At 41.8% G+C, this 16907-nt stretch overlaps 2 protein-coding genes across 4 annotated transcripts in view; one reads left to right on the forward strand and one right to left on the reverse strand.

Annotated features, from left to right (window-relative positions):
* The window catches only part of HNRNPLL (heterogeneous nuclear ribonucleoprotein L like), a 36584-nt gene extending 28349 nt beyond the window's left edge, over nucleotides 1-8235 (reverse strand). Inside the window, exons 1-2 of one of the 3 annotated variants that reach the window (XM_078056205.1) lie at nucleotides 7704-7881; nucleotides 2739-2784 (exon numbers count right to left, since the gene is read on the reverse strand). In XM_078056205.1, the coding sequence (XP_077912331.1) occupies nucleotides 2739-2784; nucleotides 7704-7747 (90 nt within the window). In that variant the 5' untranslated portion in view covers nucleotides 7748-7881. Of the gene's footprint in view, nucleotides 1-2738; nucleotides 2785-7703 lie in introns of all 3 variants that reach the window. The other 2 variants (XM_078056204.1, XM_078056203.1) reach the window with 2 other exon arrangements.
* GALM (galactose mutarotase) overlaps nucleotides 7212-16907 on the forward strand; it is a 103763-nt gene continuing 94067 nt past the window's right edge. Inside the window, exon 1 of the mRNA XM_036066161.2 lies at nucleotides 7212-7529. Coding sequence (XP_035922054.1) covers nucleotides 7517-7529 — 13 coding nt within the window. The 5' untranslated portion in view covers nucleotides 7212-7516. The remainder of the gene's footprint in view (nucleotides 7530-16907) is intronic.

Genomic DNA, 16907 nt, shown 5'->3' on the forward strand with positions numbered 1-16907 from the left:
CATACAGAAGCCCAAAGCCCTTCCATTTCAAATATTTAGTTATCTAGGCTCCCTCCTGATCTATTTTTACTGATTACTTATCAGACTAAAAACAATATTCCAAGTGAGCACTTAGCAAATGAAGGCATGCCTTCACTTTACATACACTTTTTTTCTTTTTTAATTACTCTATCCCTTCTTTAGGCAAACTTTGTCAACTATAATGGAGGCATTATTTGGTCCCCTTTGCAGGCTATAGACCAGTCTAGTCATAATCATTCCAAACTCCCAGCCCCTTAAAGGCTATCTCAAGGACCAACTTTAATAATACCAACTTTTTTATTTATTTATTTATTTATTTATTTGACAGAGAGAGACACAGCGAGAGAGGGAACACAAGTAGGGGGAGTGGGAGAGGGAGAAGCAGGCCTCCCGCGGAGCAGGGAGCCCGATGCAGGGCTCGATCCCAGGACGCTGGGATCATGACCTGAGCCGAAGGCAGACGCTTAACCATCTGAGCCACCCAGGCGCCCCTAATAATACCAACTTTAAGTGCTAATTTTGACTATTGCTGATTGAAGACCACACTCTTCTGAAGAGAAGGGAAGCTCAACAGAGTATAAATGAAGATTCTGAGAGGAATAAGAGCCCATTAGATAAAGAAGATGTGGTGTGTATATATATATATATATATTATATATATATACACAATGGAATATTATGCAGCCATCAAAAAATGAAATCCTGCCATTTGCAATGACATGGATGGCACTAGAGGGTATTATGCTAAGCAAATTAAGTCAATCAGAGAAAGACAATTATCATATGATCTCACTGATAGGAGGAATTTGAGAAACAAGGCAGAGGATCATAGGGGAAGGGAGGGAAAAATGAAACAAGACGAAACCGGAGGAGGAGACGAACCATAAGACTCTTAATCTCAGGAAACAAACTGAGGGTTGCTGGAGTGGAGGGGGGTGGGAGGGATGGGGTGGCTGGGAGGGTATGTGCTATGGTGAGCCTGTGAATTGTGTAAGACTGATGAATCAGAGACCTGTACCCCTGAAATAATGCATGTTAATAAAAAGAAAAAAAAAAGGGCCCCTTAATGTCTCTTCACATAGTAAAGCAACAACTGTAAACCAGTAAAGGCCAGGCACAATGTCCTTATTAGGCTTTTCTGTTTTCCCGACATCTCCATACACAACACATGCTTAATAGCACAACACATGCTCAAGAGCAAATGAACAGCCTTCTTCTGCCCTCTTACAATTACAGGATTAAAAAAGACCAACCTCAAATTCAATAATTCATACCCCAACACCAGACACAGAACCACTGCCAAGTGATTATCCAGCTTCTCCTTACACACCTCCAATGACAAGAAACATACTACTCATGAGACAATCCATTATATTTTTAGAAAATTCTTCATAATATGCACCCAAATCTGTCTCTCTGTAGTTTTGTATCCAAAATGGCCTTTGAAGTCAGACCAGCATTTGAATCTTTGGACACTTACTGGCTCACTGATCTTAGGCTAATTACCTTTTCGAACCTCGGTTTCACTACAAAAAAAAAAAATCCGTATCATGTAAGGTTACAGTAAATAAGTGGAACAATAAATATAAAATGTCTAGCACAGTGCAAGATGTAGTTATTTAGCAAGGGTTCAAGAAATATTAAATGGTGCCCCCTGCCCTTATCTACATTTCCCTCTTCTAAAGATAACCCTCCAATTATTTGTAATGATTACTCAAACCATACCTAAATATACCCTTCAGGCTAAATAGCCCCAGATTCTTCTGTCATTCCTCTTATAATGTGATTTCAAGTGTCTTTTCCATTCTGGTAATCATTCTCTGGATGCATTAGAATTTATCAACATTAAAAAAAAAAAGAATTTATCAACATTATACCAAGAAATGAGTACAGTATTTCTAGAGATTTAAGGTTATCCCTTTTATTTGGGTTGTTCATACAAATGAAGAAAAAAGGTGTTTTAAGGGGCAGCTGCGAATATTTTTTAACTCACACTATGCTTAGAGTGTTACAATTTTTCTTATTAAACAATCATATCTCTTTCCTTCTTTTTCTTTCTTTTTTTTTTTTAAGAGAGGGAGAAAGGGGGGCGGGGAGAGAATCTTAAGCAGGCTACATGCCCAGCATGGAGCCCAACATGGGCTCGATCCCACCACCCTGAGATGATAACCTGAGCCAAAATCAAGAGTTGGACACTTAACCGACTGAGCCACCCAGGCACCCGTTTCTTTTTTTTTCTAAAGAAACAATAGAGCAGATCCAAAATACGGGAAACCCTTTAATTTTCTTATTTAAAGTTTTTAGGTACACTTGATCACATAACAGAGCGAAGATTAAAAAGAACAGCCATATGATTCAAATAACTTTTTAAAAAATCTTTGCTTTTGGGGCACCTGGGTGTTAAGCATCTGCCTTCGGCTCGGGTCATGATCCCAGAGTCCTGGGATCAAGCCCCACATTGGGCTCCCTGCTCAGTGGGGAGTCTGCTTCTCCCTCTGACCCTACCCCCTCCTGTGCTCTCTCTCTCTCTCAAATAAATAAAATCTTTAAAAAATAAAAAAAAATAAACTTTTTTTAAATTAAAAAAAATTTTTTTAATTAAGAAAAAAACCTTTGCTTTTTTGCTCATGTAGTAATTATTTGGTTTTGCCTACCCAGAACCCCTTTCCCTTCTTCTGATTAAACACATACACACATTCACACACACACACACGCACCTGGAACTCTGTTACTCCACTGGTATTCTCAATCACACAGTCATGCCTGACCAATTTCAGAGGTAGCCCAGTGATTAGTTGCAGGGAGAGAGAAGATAAAAAGTGTTGATCAGGGCGCCTGGGTGGCTCAGTTGGTTAAGCGACTGCCTTCGGCTCAGGTCATGATCCTGGAGTCCCGGGATCGAGTCCCGCATCGGACTCCCTGCTCAGCGGGGAGTCTGCTTCTCCCTCTGATCCTCCCATCTCTCATGCTCTCTCTCTCTGTCTCATTCTCTCTCTCAAATAAATAAATAAAATCTTTAAAAAAAAAAAAAAAAAAAAAGTGTTGATCAGAAGGGATACATACGGACGCTGGGGAGAACGGTGTTCTCCACTTGCTAGCTGTAAGAATGTAAGTCTAGGGGCGCCTGGGTGGCTCAGTCGTTAAGCGTCTGCCTTTAGCTCAGGTCATGATCCCCGGGTACTGGGATCAAGCCCCGCATCAGGCTCCCCGCTCCTCGGGAAGCCTGCTTCTCCCTCTCCCACTCCCCCTGCTTGTGTTCCCTCTCTCGCTGTGTCTCTGTCAGATAAATAAATAAATAAAAATCTTTAAAAAAAAGAATGTAAGTCTAGCTTTATAACTACATAGAGGAAATAGAGCATACAGAATCAAGTCTCAATGACATCATCTAAATCCCTAGATCCAGCCATGCCTGAAACCATTGCCACAATTTGGCTTTCTCAGTTACATGGGCCAATAAACTCCCTACCTCTGCCAACTTTTTGTTTTGCTTAAGCTCACCTGAATTGTTGCTATGGCTGCAACTACAAGCTTTGAAAGTTGTATTCAATTCATAGAGGCAAAAAAAGCACTAAATGACGTAGAATCACAGATTTTTAGATACGGAATTTTTTTTAAACTTTTATATCTCCATCACTGAGAACAGCACCTAGCACACAAAAAGGGCTCAAGTATTGGATTTTTGATGAGTTAAGAGATCACAGTGATCATCTAATCCAACCTTCTCATGTGATCGCCGAGTTCCAGAGAGGTTAAGTCACAAAGCATGTTGGTAGCAGATCCAAGACACCTGCCTTGGTTGGGCTTATGGCTCTATTAGCAACTCTTTTCACTGTATGTACTAACACAAAGAAATACAGTGACTTGTTAAAACCGAAAGATAGTAAAACCTATTACTTTTCACTTCTTTCCTAATGCCAAGCCAGAAAATCCTCACTCTATTGCAACAGGAGTTGCTAAAGGAGACAGAGAACGTTATTGCTATAGAAGCCTCGAGACGCTGGCACTTACCTCCAGGGCACACATCCTTTAACTTTTTTATTGCCCAGGGTGTAGTTACTATGCTCACTGTCAGCCTCTTAACTTTTCCTGTAGGAGTTAAGCTAACAAAGTGACCTCATCTCATCTCCCATCCCATAGTCATCCAATAAGCCATCATAATATCCCTATGCATCTCTGTAATTCAGACCCTAAAAGTATAGAAGTGTATCTTAGATTCAAACTAGATTTTCTACCTAATATATACCATTAGAAAATCCTAAGATCTACACTTTTATCTTGGCATTTTGCCATCTTGTAAGTCTATTTATTAAAAGTTGAGAAACTTAAATTTTCACCTCATCAGCAAACAAACCACTTTAACAACCTGATTTGCCTGTTTACTCACTGGCAGAATAGAATAAAAGAAAAACTTGAAAGTCTCCAAAATGAATTAGCACTCCATAAATCTTTATTGATACCAGTCTTTATAAAAGCAGATCTTTTCTATGTAACCTCCCAATTTAATTCCTCAATTGGTTTTGCCAAGTAAAACCCTAATATTTGGAAGTCAAGCTGCTTTCTTAAAAATAAGCAGATACAGAAATTTACCATTAATATGATCTTGAAGGTCCTGCTAAATTTAAGAACACCACTCACTCTATGAGAATAAATTGTATAATACATAGCACAAACCTCCATAATCCAGCTTTGTTCAACAATGCAGCCCAGTTAATCTGAAACACTCTAGGAATTTTTGATCTTCAAATTAAGTGCCAGAAGTCATAAATTTGAAGAGTGTCTTATTTCTCATATCCAACCTGCTAATGCATTTCTTTTTTTCTAACTCATTTCTCTATACACCTTAACACATCATTATCATTCACAATGATCAACTCATCTTTAAACAGGGGCATTTGTAAAAACACTACTTTTCTTTTTTTAAAAGATTTATTTATTTGACAGCACGTAAGAGGGGCGGAGCAGAGGGAGAGGGACAAATAGCCTCTAAGTGCAGAGCCTGAGGTGGGGCTCTATCTCACGACCCTGAGATCAGGACCTGAGCCGAAATCAAGTCAGACACTTAACTGACTGAGCCATCCAGGCACCCCAACACTGCTTTTCTTAAATACTCACTTTCCTCTTTAAATCTAATTAATACATTATTAAAGCACTTGTGGAAACTTAATTATCTAAAGCTAAATAATATAAATTTTTGAAGTCTTACTTTGCACCTTACAAACCTCCAACTGGAGTTGAAAAGATTGCTTATCATTGTACCTAATCTGCATTTACTGTTGTTTAACAGTTTGACCACAAGGTATTTCTTCCCTGGCTGGACTGGAGGACAACTGAGGTGGAGCCAAACTCATTTCAGTTAGATGAATTACCATATTTCTGGCTGATGACGCACTAGACATTAAACTTCTATCCAGGGAATGCCTATCCTAATAAAATTTTATTATGTACAGGTTTCCATAGCTGCAATAATTTCAAAATAGTACCAAAATTTACATGAATAAAAAGGTTTAAAACAGGAAAAATAAACCTTCATTAGATTTCACAGTGCAGTATTGGTTCTACAGTTAAATAAAAGCAGTTCACTCTCTCCTAAGAAACAAAACAACAGTAAAATAAACAAAAATTAGAATTTATAACTCAATCTGCATATAGTAGTTTCTGCTTGGGTAATTTAAAAGCTGCATTACAGTAATCACTGAACTACAACTTCAGGTATGGAAAGGTTCAACTTTTATATTTTACAGACTAAGCGAACTCAAGAGTAGTAGTTAACGGACTTTCCCTAAGGCACATATTGTATGCTAGCTAAGACTTCTGACTCTCCCCAAGCCCTGCCCAGTGCTATTTCCACTGCCAGATACAATTCACTTTGGATATATTAATTATGTATTATTTTCTTCCCAACATCCAAAATAATACTATTGCCTTAATATCTATTTTTCAAAAAAAATTTTTTTCATAAAAAGATTAAAGTATCTTTTCAAGACACTTAAGGGAAGACATTTCATGCTACTACACAAAAAACTTAGAGGACTTTTGGCAAAAGAAATACACTGATCCATCGGCTCCATCCAAAATATCAGTTACAATATTCCGGCTTCCAAATTCCACAGTGGAATTGGCTTTGAACTGAAACTTTAAGAAAACATGCATTTCTTTTATTCACATGCCCAAGATACATTTTGAATATTCCAAATACCTAGGCACAAAAATCAAAAGCCGTATCTAGCCATAAGGAAACACTTATTTTTTAAAAAAATATCTTATTTATTTGACAGAGAGAGAGACAGTGAGAGAGGGAACATAAGCAGGGGGAGTGGGAGAGGGAGAAGCAGGCCTCCCGCCGAGCAGGGAGCCCGATGTGGGGCTCCATCCCAGGACCGTGGGATCATGACCTGAGCCGAAGGCAGACGCTTAACGACTGAGTCACCCAGGCACCCCCATAAGGAAACATTTTTTAGAGGAAGAAAAAGTTGCTTTATTCTAATGTGTTGAAACCTATGTGTCACTGTTTCATATTTGGAAACTCTTAACACTGGGGACTACTGACCTGAATTTTTTACATAAAAATTCAAACAACAGCTAAAAGACTTATAATTTGCCTCTTAATACTTTTATTAAACATTCTAAGTAGAATATACGTGTACAATTTCTTAAACTTCAGGTAAAGCTTCCTTTCAAAAAATCACAATTAAAATGTGATAAATGTTTAAAGGTCATCTAAGCCATTAAGACATCTTAAGTGCACCAAAAAAGGGCAAAAACTTTTGCTTTGCTTTGTTTCCTTAAAGTCTCCATGCAACTGAAGCTGAGTTACTACTACTTGCTGTGGATAAGACGATTTTCACATTCCTTCTGCCTCCAGCTCACATTTCTGATAAGAGCAACAAGAATGCAGGAATGTGTGTTTAATGCAGTTCCGAGTTCAGTTTCTCCTTTCGTGGGGCAAATTTGGAATAAAGGGTCAATGAACAGCTGATATGATTTTAAGATTCGTTTTATTTGAAAATAAGGGTGGTGTTAACACCTACCAACACTTTTTTTTTTAAATCGAAGAGCTAAAATCTGTACTGAGCAATAATCAGAAAACTGGGTAGCAAAGCAGGCACGCCATGCCTTCCAAGAGTAAAAATTCTGAAATTAAACCTTAAGGGGAACTAGGGTGTGAGGGCCAGAGCGCAATTTGTCATTCGGTTACGGCTCTGCTCAGGACCCAGACGAAGAGAGACCCCGGCGGCCCACGCAACCATCCTGTGACCGAGACGGGCGCGCGGACGCTGCGGGCACAGGGGCAGAAGGGAGAGAGAGGGTCGTCACGACGCCGGCCAGCCGCCGGAGGAGTTAAACTAACAAAGAGCTAATCGCGCACCAAAGCCCCCCCGGAGCGGAAGCAAAGCCGCCCCGCCGCCCCCGCCCGGCTACCCTCCCCAAGTTCAGGGCCGGCAGACAACTCGCACGCGGGGCCTGCAGCCAGGCCGGAGCCAGGTTCGCGGTCGGGATGCGGGAAACAGGTAGGGCAAAGAATAAAAGCCCTAAAGAGAGGAGCCGGCGCTTCCCGACCGGGTCAGCGCAACAGCAGAGGGAAACTGGGCGCGCGGAAGGCCCCGGGGCCGAGTCCCCGCCGCTGGGCCCTGCTTTCCCGAGGAGCCGCCAGGCACAGGGGACGGGGCGCCGCGCTTTGTTACCGGCTGTGAGAAGCTCCGGCCGCCGCCGCCGCCGCCGCCGCCATCGCCCCCGCCCCGGGGCGTCGCTTCCCGGCGGTTCTCGCCTTCCTCGGCCGAGTAGTCGATCTCCCCCTCCTCGGTCTTGAGGCGCTTGGCCTGGCTCTCGTACTCGCGGTCCTCCTCGTACGTCTCCCTGGGAGAGGATGAGGAGGAGGACATGGCGGCGGCCGGAGGGACCGGCGGGCTAGCGGGTGGGGGTGGCGGCGGGGCGCGGGCCTCGGACGCCGCCGGCCAGTCCCCGCCACTGGCCGAGTCTCTTCAGCGAAGGTCTGCGCTACCGGGCCGGCCTCGGGGGCCGGGCGTCCAGGAGCCGGGTGGGTCGCAGGGAGCGGGCGGGATGGGGGGGGCGCCCCGGGAGGAGGCTCCGGAGCGGCCGCTCCCCTTTATTACGGAGCCAACATTCAGCCTCTCCCTCCTCCTCCGTCTCCGCTCCCAGCCCGGGGGAGCGAATCTAAGGATGGGGACGCGACCGTGGCTTCCGGTCTTCCCTCCTCCCCTAATCCGCTCCCCGCCGCCCAGGCCGAGCCTCCGCCCCCGCCTTAGCAGCCGCCGCGCAGGATCGAATCCAGCCGCAGCCCGCGGGAAGCGCCCCTCAGCCTGGGTCCTGCTCCCTATTGGCAGGGGGAAAAGTCGACCAGGCTTCCAATTGGCCGGAAGGACTGTTCGTCAAGGGCCGCCCACGGCTCGGCCTCGCCCCCCTCCCTGCGCCTTGTGAACTCGCCGCTGGCCTGCGAGTCCCGAGCGCACAACGCTCGCAGCGCGCTGCCCGGGAGCCGTTGCTGCCCGGCGGCCGTTAGCGCTGTTGGACTCAGCCGAAGGCCGGCGCGGAGTGAACCCCCGCGGGCGGTGAGGCGTGCAGTGGAGCCAGGGCTGCGGGTGTTAACCGCCCTCCCGCTAATTTAAATGCTTTTTATTACTTCTCTTCAGAAGAGGATGAGGAAAACCTCTAAAATCCCTGCAGATAGACCTCGTACAGCCCTTAAAACTACAGAGGCTAAGCGGAGAAAAGGGTTTGGAACCATGAAAGTAGCCTTCTCCCTATGTTGTGTTCAAAATCTGATGAAAGTGGGTGCACTGTCTTCCCGCCCCTAACTAGATTTTCGAGAACAGCAGTCAAGATGTACATTTCGCAAGGTGCAAGTCTGAAGAAGACGCTGCACGGGGGTGAATGTCAGTTTAATCAGTTAGCACCCATTTGTCATCTAGACCCCTCTTTCCTGACAGTTATAGGGGACTGGTGTGTCCTGCTCCAGTTAAATGTGTTTTAAATCTTCCATATAATACGTCATCCTTCATCCCAACCCTTTCCTTTCGGGATGATCTCTTTATTTCACATTATCGTTTATTTTTGAAAGATACAAAAGCCTAACAAAATTCTGTTTGTCCTTCGGACCACAACTCACTTCCTCCGTGGAGCCCTGAGGACTCTTCCAAGCTTCTAGCTGCTTTCTCTTTTTCCAGCTGGGCCCTTTATACTTACCTCTTAGGGTGTTCTGTTTTAAAGACTAGAAACGCTTGAAGACGAACTGTGCTCTTTTTCACCTTTGCAAATCCAGTTCCTGTGCAGATCCCTGGCACAAGTTAGATACTCACCTGAGTGGGCTGAGGTCCTTGGGAAATAAAAGTCCAGTATCTTTCAGGAAGGAAACTAGCAAATCTAACACAACCTAACTACCCTCTGTGACTTACCCCTTGGAGGACTGCCTTCGATCAAGATGCCTTACGTGTTTCCATTGTCCTTATCCCTCAGATGCTCCTCTAAATGTGGCTTTTTCCTAACTGTGTATGTGGACGGTTTCCTCCTCCCGCCTCGTTCTCCCTCATTTCCAAAGTTATTTCTTCCCCAAAAGCCGTTTTTATTTATTGCTGGCAGTGCTTTAACATACACTATTTTGTACTTTGTAATTTACACTGCCTGTCATTTGGGGGGAAAAAATTGCAAGCTTTTCACAGCACCATAGAGCTTATAATCAAATTTGTGTGCAGCTGCAAGTGTACACTGACAAAATAGAACTAAAAAAATTTTAGGAATTTATTTTTTAAATTAAGATAGAATGGAAGTGGACAAAAGAAATATCCAAGAGAGGATGGGGCGCCTGGGTGGCTCAGTCGGTCAAGCGGCTGCCTTCGGCTCAGGTCATGATCCCAGGCTCACATCAGGCCCCACATCAGGCTCCCTACTCAGCGGGGAGCCTGCTTCTCCCCTGCCTGCGGTTCCCCCTGCTTGTGCTTGCTCTCTGTCTCTAGCTCTCTCTAGCTCTCTCTGTGTCAAATAAATAAAATCTTTAAAAAAAAAAAAAGAAAAACATCCAAGAGGGAGCTGCAGTGCCAGCTACATGAGGAAATATTACTGGCAGAGCATTGGGAAGAATGAGAAGAGCCAGAAGGAAGGCCTTATCCAAACTTTCCAAATATTTTATAGTGATGGTGAAAATATTAAATTCTCAAAGGCTACCTCCAACTCCTAGATTATACCAGGTTAAAATGCGATTCTCACATTAATCCATAAGGAAACCAAGCCTTGCCAAACATTGTTGCTATACTCAGTGTTTACTAACAGAAGGTAGGTAATTTTGATAAACAGAATTTAAGTTTAAATTCTAAATACTAAGTATCAGCATGAAACTTAGTTCCTTTTTGGAATAGCTCCAACTGTTCAATAAAAAAACTGAAGAAGTAAAACATAGAAAGCATGTTTAAAGGACACAGATCAGTACATTGACCATGGGTTATCTGTGAGCTTGTTGCTGATAAGTTGTTCAGTGACAATAAGTCCTTTGATAAGGAAAATGATAGCTAGCTCATCACTCTACCATGAGAAGAGCTAAAGGAGGGCATAAATTATACTCTGCATGATTTAACTTAGATGAGATAAAGAAATTATACACCACCCAGTAGCCAGAAATGCCTAAGAAACCCAGAAACAGCTCCTAAATGCCACGACCATCTGGAATTTCTGTTGCACTACATATAGCCTCAGGCCTTTGGCTGATTGTCTGGATGCTTGATTGGATTGGCTGCTCTTGATTAGGCTAAGAAATGGCCATGAACTACCATTGCCACAACTCAAAGTGGATTCAGGGGCTCTACTAGAGTGGGAGACAGGTCCAGAGCAGCCCTAGGGAAATTGATAGTCAAGGTCCTTTATAATCTAACCCTGAGTTTCCCTTTAGTTTTAAATCTCAGGGCCGACTCTGTTAATTTATAAGATAATGTGCTAGGTGATGAAGGGACCAGAAAACTGTAAGAGATGGTCCCTGCCTTCTCAAAGTTTGCAATCAAGTTGAGGAAACAAGGCACATATAATATACATGTAATAATAACAGCCATTCACAGTGTGCCAGGCACTGTGCTAACCGTTATACGGGTCTGTCAGCAAATTCTGACAGAAGCCCTCTAATAGGTGTTATTGTTACTATGCCCATTGTACAGTTAAAAGAAACAATCCAGGAAGGGTTGAGGGACCTGCCCTAGAGACAAAGTAAACCAGAGTCAGAATTAGAATCCAAGCTATCTGATTCCAGAGCCAGTACTCTTCATCAAGAAGAATGATTTAATTATTGTTTTATTTTTACTGCCATGAACACAGATCTTAAAGTCACTTATCATGATACCAGTTTATTCCGTAATTTCTGCCAGGGCTATGCAGCTATAATTCTAGAAAGGAGTGAATAGATTATAGTTTCACCATTTTTGTTGATACAAGGAAATTTAATTAGCTTCCATAAGAAATTACAAATTAAGCTGTTTTCATGTTCATTTTTAAATTTAATTTCTATAGAAAAGGCTCAGAAATCATGAGAGAAGTGTCTTTATTTTGTGATGGATACATAATTTGAACAACTGGAGATACAAATTATGAACTTTTCATACCCAAACTCAATTTCCAATATTGCGGCTATTTCACTGAATATACAAAACTTTGTTTCCTGCCTCAGCTCTTGCAAAATCAGGTAAATAAAACCCTTATGCACACCATGCTCGTGAGCCACATTTCCAAAGGATCGAAACCATAGAGCTATATTTTAATTAAGACCTGTTTTAACACCAACAAAGTCCATTCGGAGACAAATCAATTAGTTCCTATGAAACTTTGTCAAATCCAGAGTGTATTTGTGATGATACCACTTCTGTGTTTGACAGAGATCCCCAAGAAAGGGCACTGTGGTGCTGTACCCAAGCTAGCCCTTTTAATTTGATCTACATTGGGTTTGTTATGGTGAAAAGAAGCCACTGGTTCCAAGAGGATGCACCCTGTAGGAAGTGCCCTGAGCACTATTCGCTCGCTGTGTAGTCAAGTGTAACCACAGTGGTATTCTTTTTCAGGTACTATCATCATGCACATCTGCTTTGGGGCTAGAACTGCCACCATGTTTGGCCTCTTTAAAAAAATAAATAACAATTTGTGATAAATCAGCAAAAATAAAATAGATTTACCTTAGAGGACTAGCTCATCTACCAAATAATGACAGGTAAAATTCAGATTCTTATTATCGGTGATAGCCACTTAGTCTTAGAAATAATACTTAAATTATTTCCACTTCGCTCTAACTCCTGTGAATTGAGAGCGTTTTAGACATCTTTAAAAATAATTTTAATAAGCAAAAAGAGTAAAATCATAGCATTTCTATCCCCAGGTGAGAGTAAATAGAATTTATCAAAGTAAATTCACCTTACATATGAAAATATAGTGAAACAAAATTAACAAGCAGTTGCTCACACTTAACAAAACGGTACTAAGTGCTACCGATGATTCCCAATTGTGTAGAATGTAAAATAACTGGGAATGATCAGTAGTACTTAATACCTTTTTGTTGTTACGTATGAGCTCTCGGTTCTTCTTTTCTTTTTTAATTTGAGAAAAATAAAAATTTCTTGGAAACACCCCACTTCATCCCATCAAGGAAGTTTCTTTGGTAAGCAAGTTACTAATTCACCCATTCTTTCCCGATCTTTTATGCTGGGACAACTTTAAAAATGACAAGGAATACTAAGATAACGATAAACTAGGTTTTTTAGACCTCCTTTTTTTTTTTTTTTTAAACCCTTCCTATCTTTAGCTTTCTTGGCCTGGCAATGTCTTTGCATTCTGAACATGTTAGGGGACATTTGAATCAAAAGGAATGGATTTTTAACAGAATTGTATAATTGTTTCTCTTGATACAATGTATGGTCCCAAACCATTGTGGCACTTTCCCCACTGTCACCCCTATGACCAGAAGATCAATAGACTACCTTTATTTTAAGACAAGGAAAGTGTTTTGCCCACGCATCCTAACCACATGTCAGCTCTTGAGTTTGGCTAGACCTGTGCCATCCAATGCAATGGCCACTAGTCACGCATGGCTATTTACATTTAAATTAGTTAAAAATAAAAGAAAATGCAAAATTCTATTTCTGAGTTGCACGAGTCGCATTTTAAGTGACCAATAGCCACATGTACAAGCAGCTGCTGCTTTGGACATGCTGGATTGGACTGTAGCCTAGAGAATGGCTGTATTTCATTCATCTTTGTGACTTCATCACCTACAACATTGTACATAGTAGCCACTGACGAGACATTCGTTGGTCTGAATTAAGCTCCTCTTTCTCGTAGCTCAAGAAAAAGAAGCCCATAAAACATGTAAGCTTTGCAAGTTATGTCTATGTTTTTGTCTCAAAGATTGATCTGCAATTTGATTTGCTCCTCACCCATACTTGAAATGAGATCATTTAAAAGATGTAATTACATTTTTCAACCAAGCTCATTTTGTACACTGGATGTACCAAAATGTGTATGATTTAAATTCATCAATCAACCAATTGTATTAAATGAGGCACATCTATTGAAAGATTTCCTATTTTGAATATTTTTCAAAAGTGAAAATTCCTTTCACAAAGTAGTCATTCTCTGATTTACCTTTAAAAATGCCATTACATGGGGGCGCCTGGGTGGCTTAGTCGTTAAGCGTCTGCCTTCGGCCCAGGTCATGATCCCAGGGTCCTGGGATTGAGTCCAGTATCGGGCTCCTTGCTCAGCAGGGAGCCTGCTTCTCCCTCTCCCACTCCCCCTGCTGTGTTCCCTCTCTTGCTTGTGTCTCTCTCTCTGTCAAGTAAGAAATAAAATCTTAAAAAAAAGAAAAAAAAGAATGCCATTACATGAACATCAGAATTTGCACTGAATTGAGAATTAGGCAAATAAAAATAGTATTCTTTAAAGGTGCTATCATAAGCATCCAATGTTAAAAGTTTGTAGGATAAATTTACTATTATTACTAATTATAAATAAATAACCAGCACTGCATGGAACTTTACTATATACAAGCAGTTTCACATACATTGCCTTATATGATTTTCACAGAAACTTTATGAGGTAGACAGGGCAAGTCCTTACTGTCTCCATTTGGCCATGTTCAGAAAAACTAATATTTTGTCTCTAAATTCCCATCTTCTTTCCAGTATACCAATGAGGACATAGAAACTATTATTTATGGTGATTAGATTGGAGTTGGAACTTTAATTTTTCTGCCCTATTTGGATGGAACTACTTTCTTAGGAATATGATTTTTAATTATATATAAATACATAACATATACTATATATAAACACCTGTTCAGAGAAGACCCTCAATAAATATTTGCTAAATAAATCAGTGATTACATGCATCATCCTGAAAACAGAGCTGACTATATCAAAGTTCAGTTGCAGAGAACAGAATTCATTCCAGTAAGTTTAAGCCAAAAGTATTAAAATACTTAAAGAATAATTGAGAGTATTAATGGGATAATTCTCTTTCTTTCTCTCTCTCTTCTTTTTTAGGGAGAGCGAGCAAGTTGTGGGGGAGGAGCAGAGGGAGAGAGAAAGAGAATCTTGAGCAGGTTGCACGCGCAGTGTGGAGCCCAATGAGAAGCGTGATCCCACGACCCTGAGATCATGACCTGAGCCGAAATCAAGAGTTGGATGCTTAACTGACTGAGCCATCCAGGCACCCCCAATTTTGCATCTCTAAAATTTTAGAGCCGCCCAGATGATGCTGATGCTGCTGATATGAAAACTACATTTTGAATACCAGCATTTTAGATAAGTCTTCTCCAACCAGGCCACCCAATGAATGGAGTGTGCCAAGGCAATGATTCCCTTAAACCCTTGGGACAGTTAGGTGAGGCAGGTGCAGGCAGAGCCTCTAGGTCAGTTGGCCCCAGCTCCCATCAGTGTGTCATACAAGTACTAATATTTTCCACCTGTGCTGTGATGTGGGAAGCATTGTACTCTTTGCATAAATATATCCGTCATTGAGTCTTTGTCAAGTATTGGCCAATATGTGTACTCTCTTTTGGAATCTTTTATTAGTAGCAAAAATTTTTTTAAATGTTAACTATTCTTGCAACAAATGTAGAGAACTAAATATAGCTTGGGGTCTGGGTGGCTCAGTTGGTTGAGCATCCGACTCTTGATTTTGGCTCAGGCCATGATCTCAGGGTCTGGGGATCAAGCCTAACATCAGGCTCTGCACTCAGCATGGAGTCTGCTTGAGATTCCCTCTCTCTCTGCCCCTCTCCCTGCTCACTCTCTCTCTAAAAATAAGTAAATAAATCTTAAAAAAAAAAGTGAGAAGTAAGATAGCTATAATCAACTTACATATCACCAAGTCAACTCTTATAATTAAGATTTACAGTGAGAAAAGATAGTAGTGAGGGACCTGGGTGGCTCAGTTGGTTAAGAGTCCGACTCTTGATTTCAGCTCACATTATGATCTCAGGGTCATGAGATGGAGCCCTACATCGGGCTCTGAGCTGGGCATGGAGCTTGCTTAAGATTCTCTCTCCCTCTCCCCCTGCTGTGCCTCCACCCCCCATGCACATGCACAGTCTCTCTCGCTCTAAAAAAAAAAAGAAAGAAAAAAGATCTAAGATGGCTTCAGCTCTTCTGCCAATGACATCAAAATGACCATAGGAAGGGAGAAGAGAGAAAGTCCATCTGCTTGATTGTTTCTATAGTGTGCAATGCTTTTTTGCAGAAAAGAAGTGGAAATGTACAAAAACAATATTTAGAATTGTTTCTTCCTGAATACCAATATATACATCTGCAATTTAAAGTTGTTTTTTTTTTTTTTTTTTGGTTCTACAGACAGTAAGACAAACTCTAGTCGTTTTAAACTAGGTGAGGCAATAGTTCTACCTAGACAAATTGAGTTCTTGTCACAAGCAGCAACATTTCAACCACTCCTTATATCCCTTCTCTGCCCCCAACTTCCCAACCTTATCAACCAGCTAGAAGTGGAACACTAAGGATGTATTTGTTGGGTAAGAAAAAGAGAGAATTTTGCAGCCATAACCTTACATGGAGAGCAGCCCTGTGTGCCCTATGGTGTGAGGTTCTGAATGGTCACTAGCACCATCGCTATTATATGTCCAGGGAAGGGAGGTAAAGAACTGAGATCACCAAAGATAAATTTCACCCACTTCACAACTTTAAAAGATTAAGTCTGCCCAGTGTTGTTGTGGGGAAGGACGATTGCCAATCACCTCCAGATTACCAAGCTCCAGCCTTGCAGATTCAGATAAAAGAGAGAAAAGAATGGGTTAAAGAAGATAAATGATCTTGGAGTGGTGGCTGGCTCAGTCAGTAGAGCATGTGACTCTGGATCTCAGGGTCATGAGTTCAAGCCCCACACTGGGCCCGGAGCCTACTTTAAAAAAAAAAAAAAGACATAATCTAGAAATGAAATGGGTTGAAGCATCAGGCCTGTATTGACTGCTGTTTACTTTATCCCTGGTATTTTGAAGGGATCTAGTTATAACATGCCAGACATTACAATTCAATACTGAGACAGATTCAATGATTCACAATCCAGTTGACATCATTGCCACATTGTGAAAGAATTGATTCTCACTCTTTTTTTTTATAAAGATTTTATTTATTTATTTGACAGACACAGTGAGAGAGGGAACACAAGCAGGGGGAGCAGGAGAGGGAGAAGCAGGCTTCCCGCTGAGCAGGGAGCCCGACGCTGGGCTCGATCCCAGGACCCTGAGGTCATGACCTAAGCCGAAGGCAGACGCTTAACGACTGAGCCACCCAGGCGCCCCCTTACTGTTTTTTTTTCAAAGATTTTATTTATTTGAGAGAGAAAGAGAGAGAGCACTTGAGCAGGGGGAGGGGCAGAGGGAGAGAATCCCAAGCAGA

Source organism: Halichoerus grypus, chromosome 10, assembly GCF_964656455.1.
Source record: "Halichoerus grypus chromosome 10, mHalGry1.hap1.1, whole genome shotgun sequence".
Classification (NCBI taxonomy): Eukaryota; Metazoa; Chordata; class Mammalia; order Carnivora; family Phocidae; genus Halichoerus; species Halichoerus grypus.